At 42.4% G+C, this 16891-nt stretch overlaps 1 protein-coding gene across 5 annotated transcripts in view; it reads right to left on the bottom strand.

Annotated features, from left to right (window-relative positions):
- The window catches only part of LOC112454587 (apoptosis-resistant E3 ubiquitin protein ligase 1), a 63374-nt gene that overhangs the window by 17831 nt on the left and 28652 nt on the right, over positions 1 to 16891 (bottom strand). For 2 of the 5 annotated variants that reach the window (XM_025016075.1, XM_025016078.1), the window contains exon 1: positions 476 to 1249. Coding sequence is in view for 3 of the 5 variants with exons in the window: in XM_025016078.1 (XP_024871846.1) it covers positions 476 to 503 (28 nt within the window). In the remaining 2 variants the exon portion in view is untranslated. Of the gene's footprint in view, positions 1 to 475; positions 1250 to 8052; positions 8247 to 8560; positions 8672 to 16891 lie in introns of those variants that run through there. The other 3 variants (XM_025016073.1, XM_025016074.1, XM_025016077.1) reach the window with 3 other exon arrangements.

Raw genomic sequence — 16891 nt, 5'->3', positions numbered from 1 at the left:
GTACTCTATCGCAGCGAAAGGAATTTAAGAAAATGTTAGAAAAATAAACGCCTTCAAACCAAAGAGTAAAAAGATATTCGATTTGCCGTTCCGAGTAAATTTGAACGGAGCAAAGGTATACGCGGTAAATCATCCGTCCTGATTTCTTCCATTTCAATATGTCTCAATCCCGTGCTATATGAATGTGATCCGTAGTATAAATCTGCTAATTAATGTGATAAAGTGAATAAAAAAAAAGAAGGTAAATTAGATCTCGTTCTTTAGCAACAATCATTATGATGTGACTTCACAAAGGATGGAAAGCGACGTGGAATGAAGGAGCGGAATCTTCTTCCAGATTAACTCTGGTGATGTTTGTGACAGCGGGTGCAAGTTTAGTGGCTTGGTGTCAACAGTGCGGAAATGTATGCCGTGTGCTGTGAAGAAGTGAGCTGTTTGATACGAGCGGATGCGGCGGGCACAGTGGTAAACTTACGGTTCAAACGAACGACGGCGGCTTCCATCTCTCCCCCTGCGAAGAACTCTCGAATTCGATTTCAAGCGCTATCGAAATTTCCGACGGCGCCAAGTGAAAAGAAGAAGAGGGCAATTTGTTTCCGAGGAGACAGATAAAAAGACAGGCAGACGAGAGGACAAGCGGAGGGAAAGAGATTTTATTTTAAACCGAGAAAATTCACACTTACGAGATCACGATCGGTAGGTACTCCACTCGCGAGAATAGCTCTCGCAGAGGAGGGTGAGAGATCCGTGTGAACAATGAGATCTATGAGATTTAGGTCGAGACGAGATGCGAGAGAGGCTCTGAAAGGCGGGAAGGCGAGAGGTGGGGATAAAGATGCACCGCGGTTGCACCTTCCGAAGACGCAAGTCGCTCCTATGATCGACTGGATTCCACTGGTGGTGGGTGTCGCGCTAAAAGTCGGGCTGACCACCAGGGTGTCAAAGGCTTTCCGCGCGGCCAGCTGATCGGGACTCGCTCGCAGCCTCACCGTTGATAAGGACGCCGTTTCTATCGTGGACAACGCGCTCGTCGGCCGCGAGCATAATGTTCCGCGTGCGTGAATGCGGAGGATGAGAGGGACCGAGAGTGACGATAAACGAAGACGAGATCCGGAGGGGTGAAAAATCTATGGGACACGCTATAAACCTCGGGGCAAGGATTCAACAAACGTCCCTCCGGCGATGTAGATTCGCGATTGCCGATGCGACGCGCTCGCGCGAACCCACGCCAGGCCACTGCATGCGATGCGATTACGCGGCCGGAGCCAACCCTCCGCGCCACGCCAACCCCACCACGAGCGAGAGGACCACGCCACCCTTCTCTGGCTTTACCCTCCGGCGGGAGACACCACGCCGTCGACCTACTCTTGTCGTCTTTCGAACGACTCTCCCATCTTCGAGGTGTCGTCGTGCCACGGCCACTCTCGACCCCATCACCCCCTCGTGACCCACGCCCCATTCCCTGCATCACGCTGTGTTCCCGATTGTAACACCGCACGTGACGCGTGTGTACGCGTCTCGATTGTCACGCGCCTCGGTATTTGGAAAAATCGATGGTCAACTGAAAAAAAGAGCGCGGTGGAATTTTCGAAATGGGAACGATGAAAAACAATTCTCGAGCGCAGGCTACATATATAGATAGTGGAGTATATGAGATTCTCCGTATATAACAGCGAATAACATGTGCCAAACAAATATCCCGCAAGGTAACCGACTAAACTTTTCCAACACGTTTGGCAAGTCTCTTTATATCAAATATGTATATACAATATATTATAGCCTTGATATAAAGTGACTTATCAAACATGCTGTAAAAGTTCAGTCGGTTATTTCTTTATATACTTTACATCAGTTTGAATATCTTTTTTAACGGTTATAAAACTGTTCCTAAACGAACTTTAAAATTAATATTTCTTGTCATCGCAGGTTCTCGTCGTCCCATCGTACGTATTTTGCTGTAATGAATAACAAATTCCACCAAACCGATGACATAAACGGACGCGACAGACATGTAAAACGTGTCCTGAAAAGCACCGCGGTTCAACGAGGATGCGCCGCTGATGCGAGAGCACTGTCAGGCACGTGACTGGATTGAAATCGACATTCGCGAAAATCGAACAATTGTCGGGGAGCATTGCCAAGCGAAACGTCATACGAGTTCGACTCTTCTGTAGGATATTTCAGTAACAACCCGATGAAAGATGCGAGGGAGGATGAATCCATTTTACGAACGAGCTTACACAACAAAGTAGATTCGATAGAGACGTAGACGTCGACCTTTTCGTAAATTTTTCTTTGCAGCAATGTCCTTTATCGAACGAACGAAGGGAACGAAGTAAAATTCTGAAAGTACAATCTGACGATTGCACAATTTTACGGTATTAAAAATTGTTTTACTTTTACTTTTTGTCGTGCGATGAATTTCCAGTGAAATTTGTGGCGTATCAAGGGGACAAAAGCGGGGCGAGAACTTTTGCCTCGGGAACTTAACGTTAATTACTTAAAAGCTACGTCCTTACGCTATTAACTTTCTCGATATTTGACTTTCGAGGATGTTGCGATGTCGGTTTCTTTTGTATCGTGCATAGGATGCTTCACGAGAGAGAACTTTAATGCCAGGTACGGAGATGCATTTCGCTTCTTACGGAAAACAAGAAAAGATTCTCGCTAAGTAGGACGACACGAGTTCTCTCGCTAAATCTCGGCTGCCAACTTTCAACTATTGTATAGAAAACATTTGAGATAATATACCTCCTAACCCGCAGTACGAATGCAATACACGTATATAATAAATAAAGGATTCCTCGCCAGAAAGAATAAGAGATGATTGAGAGATCACTAAATAAAATTCAAAAAAGATAAAAGCTTTCTATTTCTACCAGAAATCTGATCTTCTCTGTTATAAAATTTTCAAAACTGGATTTCAGGTTTTACGAGATAAACCGCATTTGTACAGCAGACTTTATACGTATACATATAATCAATAGAGTCAAATATTTTGGAAGCTGAATTAGATCTGATACTTTTTTTTTTATAATGCTTAATGATTTTAAGAGAAAAGTGATTTTTGATCAAAATAATTATGATTTAAATACATGTAATATAAGTATCAAAATGATAGCAAAGTTGTCTAATTTTTCTTAATACTTAGAATCATTTTTTTAGACCATAAAACGAGTTAAAAACACTATTATTACTAATAAGATAAATACTCAATTCAAATGTCCCTGGAAACAAATACAAAGTTTAGTGCGATTTAAGGATTTAAATTCACACACTGACATTATTTATAAAAGTATATGTTTTAAATTTGATGCATTTTTAACATTTCTGATTTTCCTTACAACCTCCATAAGCAAAAGAAAAAATATATTTTTGGCAGCATACTTTTGATAATATTTTTAACAAATCGTTAAATTATCATAAGTATCAACACAAAAACAACTTATAATCTCAAATATTCTCAGTCTTACTTCTCCTAAATTCACCGAGAATTGTTTCTTACCGTTTTAAAGCTTTCGACAATTTTCATTTTAATATCGAGACCTTTTGAAGTAACTCGATTATAGAATGGCTGCGCTTTGATGAGTTCCAGACACGTAATTCCTCTGACATTTCGCGTACGGAAAAGTCCGGAGATTGTAATTTCGTCGAGGATAAAAACGTTCGATTCCGATGTCGTACTTCAGCGTAGAAGTATCAGCTGCCCATCGGAACATCATTCGGACGTACTGCGATATTGGTTTTCAACCAACTTGCCGATGGAAATTGGAGTTCGATCCTGTATTTTTCTCGATAATTGCAAACTGTTCCTTGTCAAGTAGCGACGAAACTATTTAGGTAACGTAAAAGTATCGAAGATCTTAAAGTTCCTCGAATTTCTTGAATGCAATGCGATGTTAATTTACGACTATCAACGATAACAATGCTCCCTGTATACAATACTGTACACAAGTATTTGATTGCCTCGATATAGCGAATGCAATATACCATCTTGATCTATTCGAACTAATTTATAATAGCGGTTTAATTGTGGAGCTAATTAATAGTGAAAAGCCAATTTCCAATTTCTCTTCGATTGTAATAGAATGGTCTTTTATCAAGCAAATACTTTTACTTATTAACATAATAACGCCAATATTTATAATTTTGACTTATATCTTGATTGTAACATAATAATTAAAACATCGCGGAAATTAATGTTCTCAATTTTCTTCAAAATTTCTTCGCGATTTTATCGATATTAATTCGATCAGTATTTTCCGCTGCCAAGTGCGGCAACAAAACCAAAATATCCGCTTCAACAAGCGCGTACAAGGAGCTTGTAAACATACTTTCGCGCGGTCAACGAGGAATCGATTGTTGAAAGCGGTCGAAACGAATGGTAGTGCATGTCCGACGACATCCACTCTTGTGTGGATCGATGGGTCCGAATGCCGCGTGTACATTCATTATTCATTTTCAAGGCTTCCTCGCTATTCCGCACTCACTAACCATAGAGAACTTTCGGTGCTCTAGATTTCTTTCGCCACGAAACGGTTGGCGGTTGCGGTCAGGAGCACCGAAACTCGCGCCTGAAGTGTATTCCGCTTTAGGCGCTGGCTCGAGAACACGACGATGTACTGCTTTAATAATAATACTTGAGAATTGTTGGACTACGGAGAACCACTAACAAACGACTATGTCTACTCGAATCTTTCTACTACTATGTCCCTTTTATCTGTCTATGTCTATATGTAAAATGTTAATTTAATTTCAAGAAATAATCAATATCTATTTGCATGTCACATTTGTCAGGATACATTAATCATTGATGGAGTTTCGAGTGCTTTTTCGTTGCTTTTCTTTGTGGCGATAGTTTCCCACGTACATCAATTAATTTAGCGCAACATCCATTATCAGCTATCAGAAGAGCCACCCCATTAGGTAAATGCCATTTATCGGTTAGTGGATAGGACACGTTAACAGTGTAGTGTGTTTGCCGATAGTAATAATAACTCGCGCTAAATCATCAATGAGATACGGGCGTGTCGATACGTTACAATATTGTTTCTTCTCTGTGCTAGAAATATCTCGCGTTATAGGTTACAAACTATACTTCTTGCGCACCAAAAATTGAATATATTTCATCTTTTTCTTATCTGTTTGTTACGAGATTTCGTTCAACTGCGCCACAACCGAAAGATTCGCGCGCGATAAAGAATCAAGGACTTCCGCCTTGTCTGGGCTGGGCGATAATTTTGCAATCAATATGTGCCGAAAGAAATCGCGGACGGCCGACGCCAAGCTTGATCAGCATTAAACATGTGGTTGGACGACTGGGCCTCGTCCCTTTGTGAATCGTCGATTACGAGATATATACACAAAGTGCACGATCCGCGAGAATGTGTGCGAGCGCCGATATTCTTGGCCGTCGAAACGATTCAAACGATAAAAGATCGGGCAATGCCGCTGATTTATCGCTTTATCAACGGCCTCCTTCCGGACTCGAGATAGAGCGTGGAAGCAGCGCGGAAAAACGAGCGTCTCAACGATGATCCGTATATCGTCGCTGATGCGTGGCGATTAATCTCGAGGTCTGGAGAGACGCAGCCCACTCCGCGAGATTAATGGAGCGCGGATGCGCTTCCTCCTTGTAACAGCTAACAGCCACTCGCGAACTTCGGCAACAATCGGATATCGAATCTTTCGCCGCGAGGAGTACTCCGAAGGAAGGTCGCGGATAACTTTTACGGTATATCGAAAATATATGCGGAGATGTCGCGTCGCGGCGATAACAGATTTCGCTCTTTTTCCACGAGGAAGTTCGGCGAGTCGATATCTCGTCTCGGTGACCCTGAAATTTCTGGATCCCGGTAATTAATCTTTCTCCGGTGACGTATTGCGACAATCGCGATGTTCCATTACCGCCAATACTATTGCAACATTCATCGAGATAGATTCGAGGTTTAAATTCTAAATTTTTTTTGTATTAATAACACTTGTAACATAAAATTAAAAGCGTTGATTTCTAAGTGAATTTTAACAAGTGACTGCAAATTCAATATAAATACTTCGAATGTATAAATGGAAATGAAATTCAGTCAGGATTTCTCTAGGACGATATCTATGTTACACGCTGAGTCTGCATGAAAGGAGCAGCAGCTGCAGCTCATCACGAAGGCAGATCAAATTTGGCAAGGCAGGAGTAATCGATAGTATCCGGAATGATGTCCGCAGAGGAATTGGCTTTGTGCCGAACGATAAATCTTTACGTCAAAATAATAAATGTCCGTTATCGTCTTATGCACTCGCGAGAGGAGTTAATGTAATTTACATCAACAGCTCGCAATAACACGAAAGTAATATGACAAGCATAATCCTCATTAATCATCTCGTTATAAGTCTAATTACGGTCTAATACGGTAATCGCAAAAGTATTAGTGAAAGAAATCCGGAAAGAAACTATTACATCTTGAGATTACTATCTTATTATTATAATTTTTATTACGTAGTAAAATGTACAACTTGTATAAAAGCAGCTACACTCAGGTTGTAAAGTGTTGTTCCCATTTTAATGGAATATGTTTTAAGTTGTATATTAAATTTATAATTATACCCGAAATTTTGTAACTTTTATATAAGATTAATTTTTCTAAACTCAATAGTTTTGGAAATATTATTTCTTTGTACTTAAAAATCGCGCGTTTTCTCAAATAATTGCTTTTAAAAAAAATTACAGCGCACTGTTGGACATTAACATAGATAATGTCGTATGATAATTAGCTCTGGATGATATGCGTCGTATTATAGATATTAGCAGAATTTACATGAATCCTTCAACATGAATTACACGATATATCATCCTCTGTAACATTCATTACAGCATAATATACTACCTCAACGCATATCATATTGCTACACGTAATTCTACGTAAAACGTCAGTGTAAAGTATTTATTGTTTCGTTTACCAAGAGACTTTATGTTAAAAACGTATAAAATTTTCCAAAAATTTATGACATTAAACTATTTATCAAACGATGCGCAAAATAATGCACAACTACGATGATGTTCAGTGACGATCAATGAGTGGCAGTTTATGCGACATAGCGTTAATCGTTAAAGAAAGAATTATCGCGTTAATATACGTGTCATCTGTGCCAAGCGGGTGCATTCGTAGGTAGTTGAAATCGCAAAGCTGCTCGACTTATATTATACGCAACGGTTGCGCACGCGAGTGACAAGTAGAATTTTTGCGCAACTGTAGATGCGTATCTTAAAATACGTGCTATTTCAGGATATTACGCACGTAGAAATTACTTCATATTAATTGGCAATCTGTCGTTGTAAATCTCGATACGAGAGAAAACCATTTTCAGACACAAAATATATTTATTTGCAAGGTAATTGTAATTGACTGTTTTTACTTAATAATTGTGATTGTTTGATTTATATATATTTTTTATAATTTTGCAAGAAACGCAGAGATTCGAACCAAAGATTATAAATATATCTTTTTATTGCTATAGCGTAAAGAAATATATATTTTGTGCTAATAAAAATAACAGGTTTTTGCTACAAAATAGCGTTTAATTCATTTCATTCGTTTTAAAATAACAGCTGACATTTAATTTCAGCATCATTCCGATTATCATCCTCTTTGATGTTCGTGCAATAATTTTTGCCTTTGTAATTTAATTTAAAAAAAAAACATTGAATTATTAAATTTATTATAAATTAATTTTATTTCTTTTCTCTTTGGAAGTTACGCAAAATCGTCGAAATTCAACGATCTGCCTCGTTTATTTATTAAAAACACATTAAAAGGTCATATGCAGTGTGTTCAAATGAAATACCACCTATTAAAAATTATTTTAAATTTTTCCAAGGATCCAATATTTAAACGTTTTATTAAGATACAGTAATTTGTTAGTTCACATCTCTTTATGAATCAAAAGATTTGTCAAAGATCTCTTATTTAGAGATATACGATAATTGTCTTGATAACTGAAAGGCTGCGGTGGCAGAGATCCCGCTAATCGAAAATCTGTGATAATGAAACGGATACTTACCTTGCTTCTTAAAGAGCGGGCGATACTGCGCGAGGCCGATGTCGGTAAGCCACTGGTCCGCCTCCGTGAGTTCCCCATTACTTCCGGTCCCGGCGGCGAGCATCAACAGCTTTCCCAGGGAGAGAACCATGGAAAGAGCCAAGAACACCCCGGATAGCACCGTCGACCATCGTGCCATTGCCCGTGGAGTGCATCTACAACGAGGAAAAGGAACGTCGAGTACGGGCGATCGGTCGGTTACAGGGTTGCGATTTTTCGGCGGACACTCGGCGAAACGTTGCCCGCGACGATCTCACGAATCTCCGCGCGATTCCATCATCGACGTCGGCTGACGGTCGGCTGCTCCCGGTGCCGCGTGCTGATTTGCTGAACGTCGAAACTGACAGGTTAACGCGTAGGAATTGGAGGTTAGGTGCACCGCGGTGTTTGTAAACAAGCGTGGGCGCCGCGCCGGCCGATCAGCTGATCGCGAGCCGATCAGTCTCGTCCCGGCGTAAAATCGGCTTACCACATTTTCGCGGGAGCCGTTCTCGTGCCGCACGCGGCCTCCGACACCACCGTGATACTCGCGCGCAACTTTACGCTGGAACAATACGCATGCAGCGGTACGCCGTTGAGGGAACTGCAGAATTGCAGATATGGAGCGACAGGTGGAGAGACTGGAGAGCTGGAGAGGCGCGATAGGGAATTTCTCAAATCGGAGCGCGCGTGAAAGGCAAAGTATCCGAATAAATCGTAAAATATTATTCCGATTTTCAATTATGTTTTCATATTTACCTCTGTTTCCGTCATTTCTTCTATAATTTTATGCTTAAATGTGTTTGCAACTTTACACGAGAATATTTATTATGCACAATAAAAAATAATTAATAATTCTTGCGATGTATTTTAAATAAATATTTAACAAAGATCACCGGAATAAGGTATTCTTAAAGATGAACAATTTTATGAAAATCGCGTGACTGCTAAAATCTAGATAATTTCACGTTATAATATTAATTTTATAATTAATTATTATCCTGGTGTTTTTATAGATATACATCTGTGGTTTCATGATATCTAGATACAAAATAAAATTATCAATAAATAAGTATGGTTTGTTCTACGACAGAGAAGAGAAAGCAATTTGCCAACCGTGGATAAACCAGACGTTGAAGTTCAAATCGTCAATATAGATTTCTCACACGGGCGACATCGCGAGACATTGTGCTCAATTTTTAACCACTCAGTCTCAACTTGATCGATAAAATAACAAAATTGGAAGATATTTCGACTGTATTACGGGAAGAGAAAGAATTAATATATAATAATAATACATTATAATTCTATATGCATTGTAGCCATGCGTTGTAACTGATTAAATTTTGGAGTTTAATGCTTAATTAACCAAAGAAAAAATTCAGCTATGGCGTAATTTTACTGACGACGTGACGATATAATAAGCTCACTTTAAACAATCTACATAATTCATTCAAATTTCAAAATAAAATTCTTACAATAGATATAATATAGAATTTTCCTAAATCGATCATAAACCACCTTCCCCATAATTTCAGCAAGACAAGAATTGTTTAAGAATGGAATTATTTCCGAGGTCGATAACAGATTTTAACCGGTTTAATGAAACAGATAATTATAATTAAAATAAAAATCCGCGCTCGCAATAAGGGAGACGAAGGTCCCCCTTTTACGCGGTTGTTAAAGATTCTCTCGCCGGAACGAGTTTTGATGCTCCCGATTCGATACACGGAACGATGTTGTAAATTGGTTGCTGGGGCGTAATGGGTGAATCTCGTTTTTCACTCGTGTCCGATAAAGGAGGCAGAATTAACGGTTACGAAAAGGGCGCACGTACGAAGCGCGATGCTCTCTTCCCGGCATCGTCGCATTCGCCGAATGCACCGTCGAATGTCGAATGCGACCGAGTTCTCGGCAGACTAGGCGTAAAAGTCGGTAGTCGGTACCCCGGACCCCGGCTGAGACTGGTGGATCGCAGCGAATGCCATGCACGATCGTCCTCGTGTCTCGTGTTCGCCGACGCGGCGCACGTGTATTCTAGGCTGGTGACTGCGCGTATATTTGACCGTGTCGTCGCTAATTTGACCGCATGTGCCGTTTTCACGCAGCTTCTATGTTAACCAAGTTTTATACAACCTCGAACATCTGTGTCTAACATTCCCACGCTATGACGTCAAGACGAACATTCCACTCCTCTCCTGTAGAATTACCCAGGAAACTTCTCGGTTTTGAGAAAACTTTTCGAACGTGTGTGTGATAATACCCATATCGATCAATTCGTGACGATAATTGAAAACATTGTCCTATTTAGCTATAAAGCACATACTGTGTGTGCTTTATAATTCTCTTATAATTCCAAAATATAAATATATAAATATAATAATTAGATACATACATTTTAATGATATATATATTCGACATATCGATATACAACTATTCAATATGTTCGCTATAATTGCTATATATCGTCGAATCGGAATACGGTCTACATCGTTCGATGGAACCAAATGAGAGAAGATCGCAATATGGGGGAAATAATGTATTAAGTAGATCAGGCACGGTGAGAGCGGCTTCGAAGTATCGGTTCGCCGCAGGCGAATCGGCAAAACATGCAAATTATATACGCATCCGCGCGGGTACAGTGCGATATTCTAGCGGCATTATCACACGTTTCATCGATCTGTGCCTCCTCGTAAAAACTTTGGCCGCGTGAAACGCATCTGCCACTATTTTCCCTCGCTTTAAAAAGGCGAAGCGCTCAAAAGCGGAAAGCGCACCGAGCGCACCAGTCTCTGTTATATACCTGTGCTTTTATCTCTTATAGCAATCGTCGCGCGGGCAAGGATCTTATTTCAGACGCGGCGCGGACGTGAGCTGTAAGCAGATTTGAAACGGCGAAATGTCTTAAGCGAATTGGGCGTAATTTAATCCGCGTCCAAGTGTCATCGCTGAGCATCCGCTGGTGCAGCGACTGCGAGTGGGTGGTCAAGAGGATGCGACAATAATGCACGACGCGACGTATGCGACGCGATACGAGCGAGTAAACGCATGCGGGAATTTCGGATAATTACGCGAAATTTCGCACAAACTCTCGACGAGAGTGACAAGCAGGCGTGCTAATTCTCTCGCGTATCGCTCGTCAAACCGCGCGGCTCCGTCGACTTGGCACTGACGTGCGAAATACGTTTTGGCAGCGACCCTTCCGACGCGCTATCTCCGCGGATCTGATTGTGGCGCGAATTAAAGTAGATTGGTATAATAAGTGGAATGAACGGAGCGACGTACGAAGCGCGCGATACACAACCGAAAAGAAGCGCAAATTGCGCCTCGCTGCGCCGACGAGGCATAATATGTATCGCGTGTTAAGATTGAACGTGATTATCACGGTAACCGCGGCTGTTGCGCCGTTACGCAAATGCTGTGAGCGAGAAAATGCGCGGCTGTACCGCGAAGCAAGAACATAACGCGACGTGGCGTGTCGGCAAGATATCTCTATATCGATATGTCTGTTCGGCCTTGCGATTCAGCCATTGGCTGGGTAAGCCAATGGTTCGATGATCAGAGTTGGAATCGACATCCACAATGGATAATTCAATCTAGTCAACGTTGCTCGATCGAGAAATTGCTGCCACGTTAACGCCGGTGCGCGTTAATCCGCCACGGCGATCGTGCGGTCGATCGGTTCAGTGTTCAGAAACCCTTTGACTGGGGCTCGTCCTCGACACTGACAATGAGCTTCGAAATTACGCGTCTTGCGGCTTTAGTCCGAGCAGACACGAACCGTGCGGTCGCGGTTTTAGTTGGCGTGCACCAGCACGATTAGAGCCGTCCATCTTGGCTGCGATTCAGGTGTCTGATTACGGATGTGCGTTGCACAAGTGTGACATTGATGCACACGCGTGCCTAGGCATCCTCATAATTATCGCGGGGAATTATCGTTCGGTCCAAAGGAGGGAATTTCGTGCTCGCGCGAGGCGTATTCCTCCGAGCGAGACGGTAATTATGTCAATGAGGCAAAAACGGGAAGGGGACGCGATCGAAGTCGTGTAACTGTGCGTACGCGCATACTCTTTTTCGCAAAAAGGAGAAGCCGTCAGGCCCGTTTACGTCACCGCTAATCGGTTTTTGTTGAAACGTCGATCGAATTAACCTACGCTCAACGAACACATCTGATAAAATATGAAATTGAAAAAAAGTTGAATCCACACCTTACACTTGAATCGTCGATTTTTCATTAAAGTTATGCATTTATTCGGGCGACAATCTAGTCCCGCGAAGAAAGTTGTTCGCGACGTATTTCGTCGTTCTATCCGGAGCGTAAAGTTACGAGCACGGGACCGGAACCGTCTTTGACATCGGCGAAATGTTTATTTAATACATGGAGATTCGCGACTCCACGAAGGAGGATGAGAGAGGAAGCTGCCATGCGTGCACAGCTCTTTTTTTCTGTCATCCCGTATTATTTATCTGTCGCATCCGGCCAAGAGATATTATTCCCTGCCCAACGCCCAGGCGTTTTATTTTCTCCCGGTACTCGCGAGATGTACATACGTTCTTTCGAGAGACAGAAAGAACGAGCGAGCGTGTGCGCGCGCGCGACAGAACCGGACGCGGTGCGCACGTGGAATTTAAAAGACGCGACATTTTTATGGGACTTTCATTTGTGCCAGGCGACGAGAAATTTTCTCCTCATATCATTTCGAATGACCGATATTTTTTTGCACTATGTTGTTATGCTGATTTTTTTTACTTCCTTTCTAGAAACAGAACTGGAGGAGAGATCAGGAAGCAGTTAAACTATCGGTTAAGGTTAACCAATATCGGTGAAACCGGCTTATAGAGTAATAAATCGTGCTAATCAGTCTGCCAAGCTCTAATCCTTCGTGATTCTTTTTAATCTACCTCAAAATGCAAACCTGCTTATCGGCTCTGTCACTCTTGCTTGACAGGAAAATAAATTCGCTATTCGACTCTTCTAAATAACAAGAAAACTGGATCATTCGTAAACAAATCGCTAAAGCAATTATTCGTGCATTATTCTTGCGGGCATTCTTGAATTTCGTTTAGCTATTTATAAATCGATATCAATTAACGACGGTCTGGTTTAACGGTATCTCATACTCTGGACCGGGATAACACAACGACATTTTATGGTATATATCAACCTCGACTCGAGCTCGCGCGCGTGGCTACGTAATGTACTTATATCAATCCGAAACGCCGTTTTATCGGCATGCGTATAATTAGAGCGGTTAATAGCCACGCCTCGGGCACTGGGCAGTCGGAAAACCGTAAACGCACGGATCGCGAAATGCTTTACGCACCATGTATTAACCATAAGTCCGTAGCCGCAAGATTTACGATTAGAAACTCGTAGACGAATACGGATAACAGGCATTCGATTTCAACTTTTAGACGACGCATCGCGTCAACAAAACCGACGATGTAAAACAGTAATTTCCCCGCATAAAGTATTCGAAACCCGGCGTAAAGACGGCGTTTATTAGAGCGTTATACTCCGCGAAGTCGCGGAAACATTCACTTCTACCGTCTTAATTGAGATTTCAATCGCGTCGTATAATCTCGAAGTATACATATACATATACGATTAGATATTTTATAACTTGCATATTAAAACTCTATTAAATTAAGATAACTTGCAATAATTTCGTCTGATGAGCAAAATAACGTGTCTTACGACAAATCTACGACGTTTCATGCATGTGCATGTGTACATACCAACAAAGTGGATCACATCTTCTGGCAGAGGCCAACGGTCGTTCCGTTCACGTCATTAAATTAACTTTCTGGTCGAACATGCATATGTATATCGAGGGCGCGGAAATAGCTTTCGCTCGTCCAAGTTGCTCTGTCAGAAACCGGCAGAATGCATTATACGTTGAGAACTCGCATAATAACGTTGAGAAGCGTCCTGGCTGGTTATTCCTTTCTGCGAAGTGTGCACGTTATTTGCGCAGTTAATTCGGACGTGGCGAACTGTTTGACGTTTTCACTAACACTTTGAAGCTTCGAAGAACATTACCATTGAGTTTACAATTCATTCCGCTTACTTTATCTTCTCGTAAAAGATACAGTCTTTCACAGAGGCCAAATGGATAAACTCCATGAAATAAAAGATACAGAAAATTGATTATAAACTAATCATGTGTTTTGATAGTAATTTTAAGAAATTTGAAATGTAGTTGATCAGCTTGGCTTCTGGGAGACTCATTAAGAAATCGTATTACCTACAATGCAATAAAGTTATTTAAAATTTTATTGCATTTTGTTTATTGATTATTTACCGCTAAACACACTGTGCAAGTTGAAGAGGTCTGGCTCCTCACATTTCTCACGACGGAGATGAGAACCACGGCGGAAGAGGGTCGATCGCAATTGATCGCAAAATTAGGTTGTGAACAAAAGCAACGGACGCTGAGACGAGAGGAAATACGTAGCTAGCTAGCCATGTAAGGCGGCTTCTCGGTATAAGAAAGGCAGCTAGGCGGCGACCGAGCCGTTTATTATAGAAGATAATGGAGTCCATTCAAATTCAATCCGGTCAAAAGGTATCGCCAGTTCGCCGGCTGTGCTACCTCGTACCGTCATTCAGATGAGTCGCTTAGCTTAGACACTTATCAACTTTCTTCGACTCGTCCGCAGTCTTGTTCAGCAAAAATTCATCGACTTCAACGTGCAAGATGCAACTCGTCGCGTCGCTCGCGAAGATAGGATATCATGCGGGGCGTTTTTGCCATCGTAAACCCTGCGGGAGACGCAACTCAAGGAGCATAAATCGAATGGTCAAGTATTATAGGCGTGCTCGGAGAATAAAAGAGCGGATTCGTAATTGAAACGAGCCGTTCCGCACGTCCAACGTGATCTCGGCTCGCGTTGTTAAACGCGTCGTCTCGGATCGCTCGATACCAGATCGATTCGATCAGCCGAGCCGATTGAAGATCGCGAACGAGATACTTACTGTCCGCGGATCCCGTGTTCTCGATTTTACAAGTGTAGGCGCGGACAAAGCGCGGAAAATCGGTCGTACAGCTGCCGGCTATCCTTAGACCGAGTATTGACGTTAAAGACGCAAGTGGGTTAATAGTAAGGATTGGGGAACGCTGATGCGTGTTACGTGCTCGTGTGTATATGTACATGTATGTACATGCAAGGATTCTGCTACGGTTCACTAGCGCGACCGCTGACAGTTGATGTTGATGAATGATCGCCCGCGGATTCCGCGCCGCGCCGAGGCGATTCGGTTGCAGCAACTTGCAGCTGCATCTACGTACGAAATATCCTCCCGCAGGCCACTGCCATACTTTCGTGCGGAACGATCAGCAAACGCGCGACCGCACGCGTTTTTAGTTCTCCTTCTATGTCAGACGAAAGCCGTTAATGGGAGCAACGAGAGCGATTTCATCGAATCTAGAAAAGTGTATTTTTATTCTTTCGAAAATGTTCAGAAATTTCGAAAGTGTAAATATCACGTTAAAACGGACAGAATTATTTATGACGCGCGAAATAAAGATTTGATAATTTTTACAATGTTTCTTTCAATGTTATTCCCTTTGAATTCTAAAAGGTTAATACCACGCCATTAAATTTCTAGCTATTCTAGCATGAAAAACGTAACATCTAATTACATCGCTTTAATTCCTTCCGGAATTTCTCCCGGGAGAGAGACAGCAAAAAGAGACAGAAATACATGTCAATCGCGCAGCGACAATGTCGGACTTGCAGCGAATTCGTCACGCGCGTGAAAACTGGCGTTCAGAATGTAAGTAGGAAAGGAGACTAATGTCGCTATCGTTAGCAAGAACATCCTCCGACATTTCTTGCGACAGTTCAATTAGAAAGTGTAACCGTTAATTGTGTGCGCGCGGTCCTTGCATCGGCTTGGAGATAGAACGGCTTCTCTTCTTCCTGTCCAAGAATCATGAAAATGCCGTACTTTCAATTAATTAGTGCTCCAGGCCGACGCCCCACGTTCACTCGGCCTCACGTCTCGCTCGACCTACTCCGCCGTTTTGTTATCGGTAGCTTTCTCGGGAACGATCTCGTGACTCGATCTTCTTATCAGTTTTAATATCCGTGTGACAGGCGTGCGACGTTCGAGCGTATTATCACTTTAATCCTGAAAGTCGGATGTGACGAAATGACATATAGAGTCTCGCGCGTCGTTTTGTTTTCGGTGTGCGTACACTGTGTGCAGTCAACAAATGTAAATCTGCGATTTTTTCGTTTGTCTTTTCGGTCATAAAATCGGAGACTTCTGTTCTTTCGTTCTCATACCTCCTTCTCCGTATTCAAATCCTCGTTATCAACCGCGATCCATGTCAGAACCGCGAGCGAAGTATCCTTGGCCCCTAATCCATCGACGGCGAGTGGAACGAGATCCTCTCACACGTCGTCTGGGCGACGACGGAAACTATCGAAGAAATTGATCAAGGAAGATGAAGTGGCCGAAGAAGGACGACAAGAAGAGCAGAAGAAGGACGTCTCACGGTGGAAAAGGAAGAGCTGGCCTAGAAACGCTGAGTCGGTGTTCCTCGGCGATGTGTTCCGTACATCCAGAAGTGACGAGGAAGAAGAAAGACGGGAGCAGGAGAGAGAGGAGGGGCCGGTGGGGTATGTTTCTTCCCCACCTCACGCGGGGCGGGGGGCAATCGGACGGTAGCCCTCCTCTCCTTTTGACGGTCGCCGTCGACGATGATGGTAATGGTAAATGGCCCATGGAGAGGCTCTCTATTCCGCGCCTCCACTGGAAACGGGAGCACGCCACGTGAAAGTAGGAAGGGGAGGCTATAGCCGGACCGAC

This window comes from Temnothorax curvispinosus, unplaced genomic scaffold (genome assembly GCF_003070985.1).
Source record: "Temnothorax curvispinosus isolate PA1 unplaced genomic scaffold, ASM307098v1 QBEX01005133.1, whole genome shotgun sequence".
In the NCBI taxonomy this organism is placed as follows: Eukaryota; Metazoa; Arthropoda; class Insecta; order Hymenoptera; family Formicidae; genus Temnothorax; species Temnothorax curvispinosus.
This window is presented reverse-complemented; position numbering and strand designations above follow the sequence as displayed.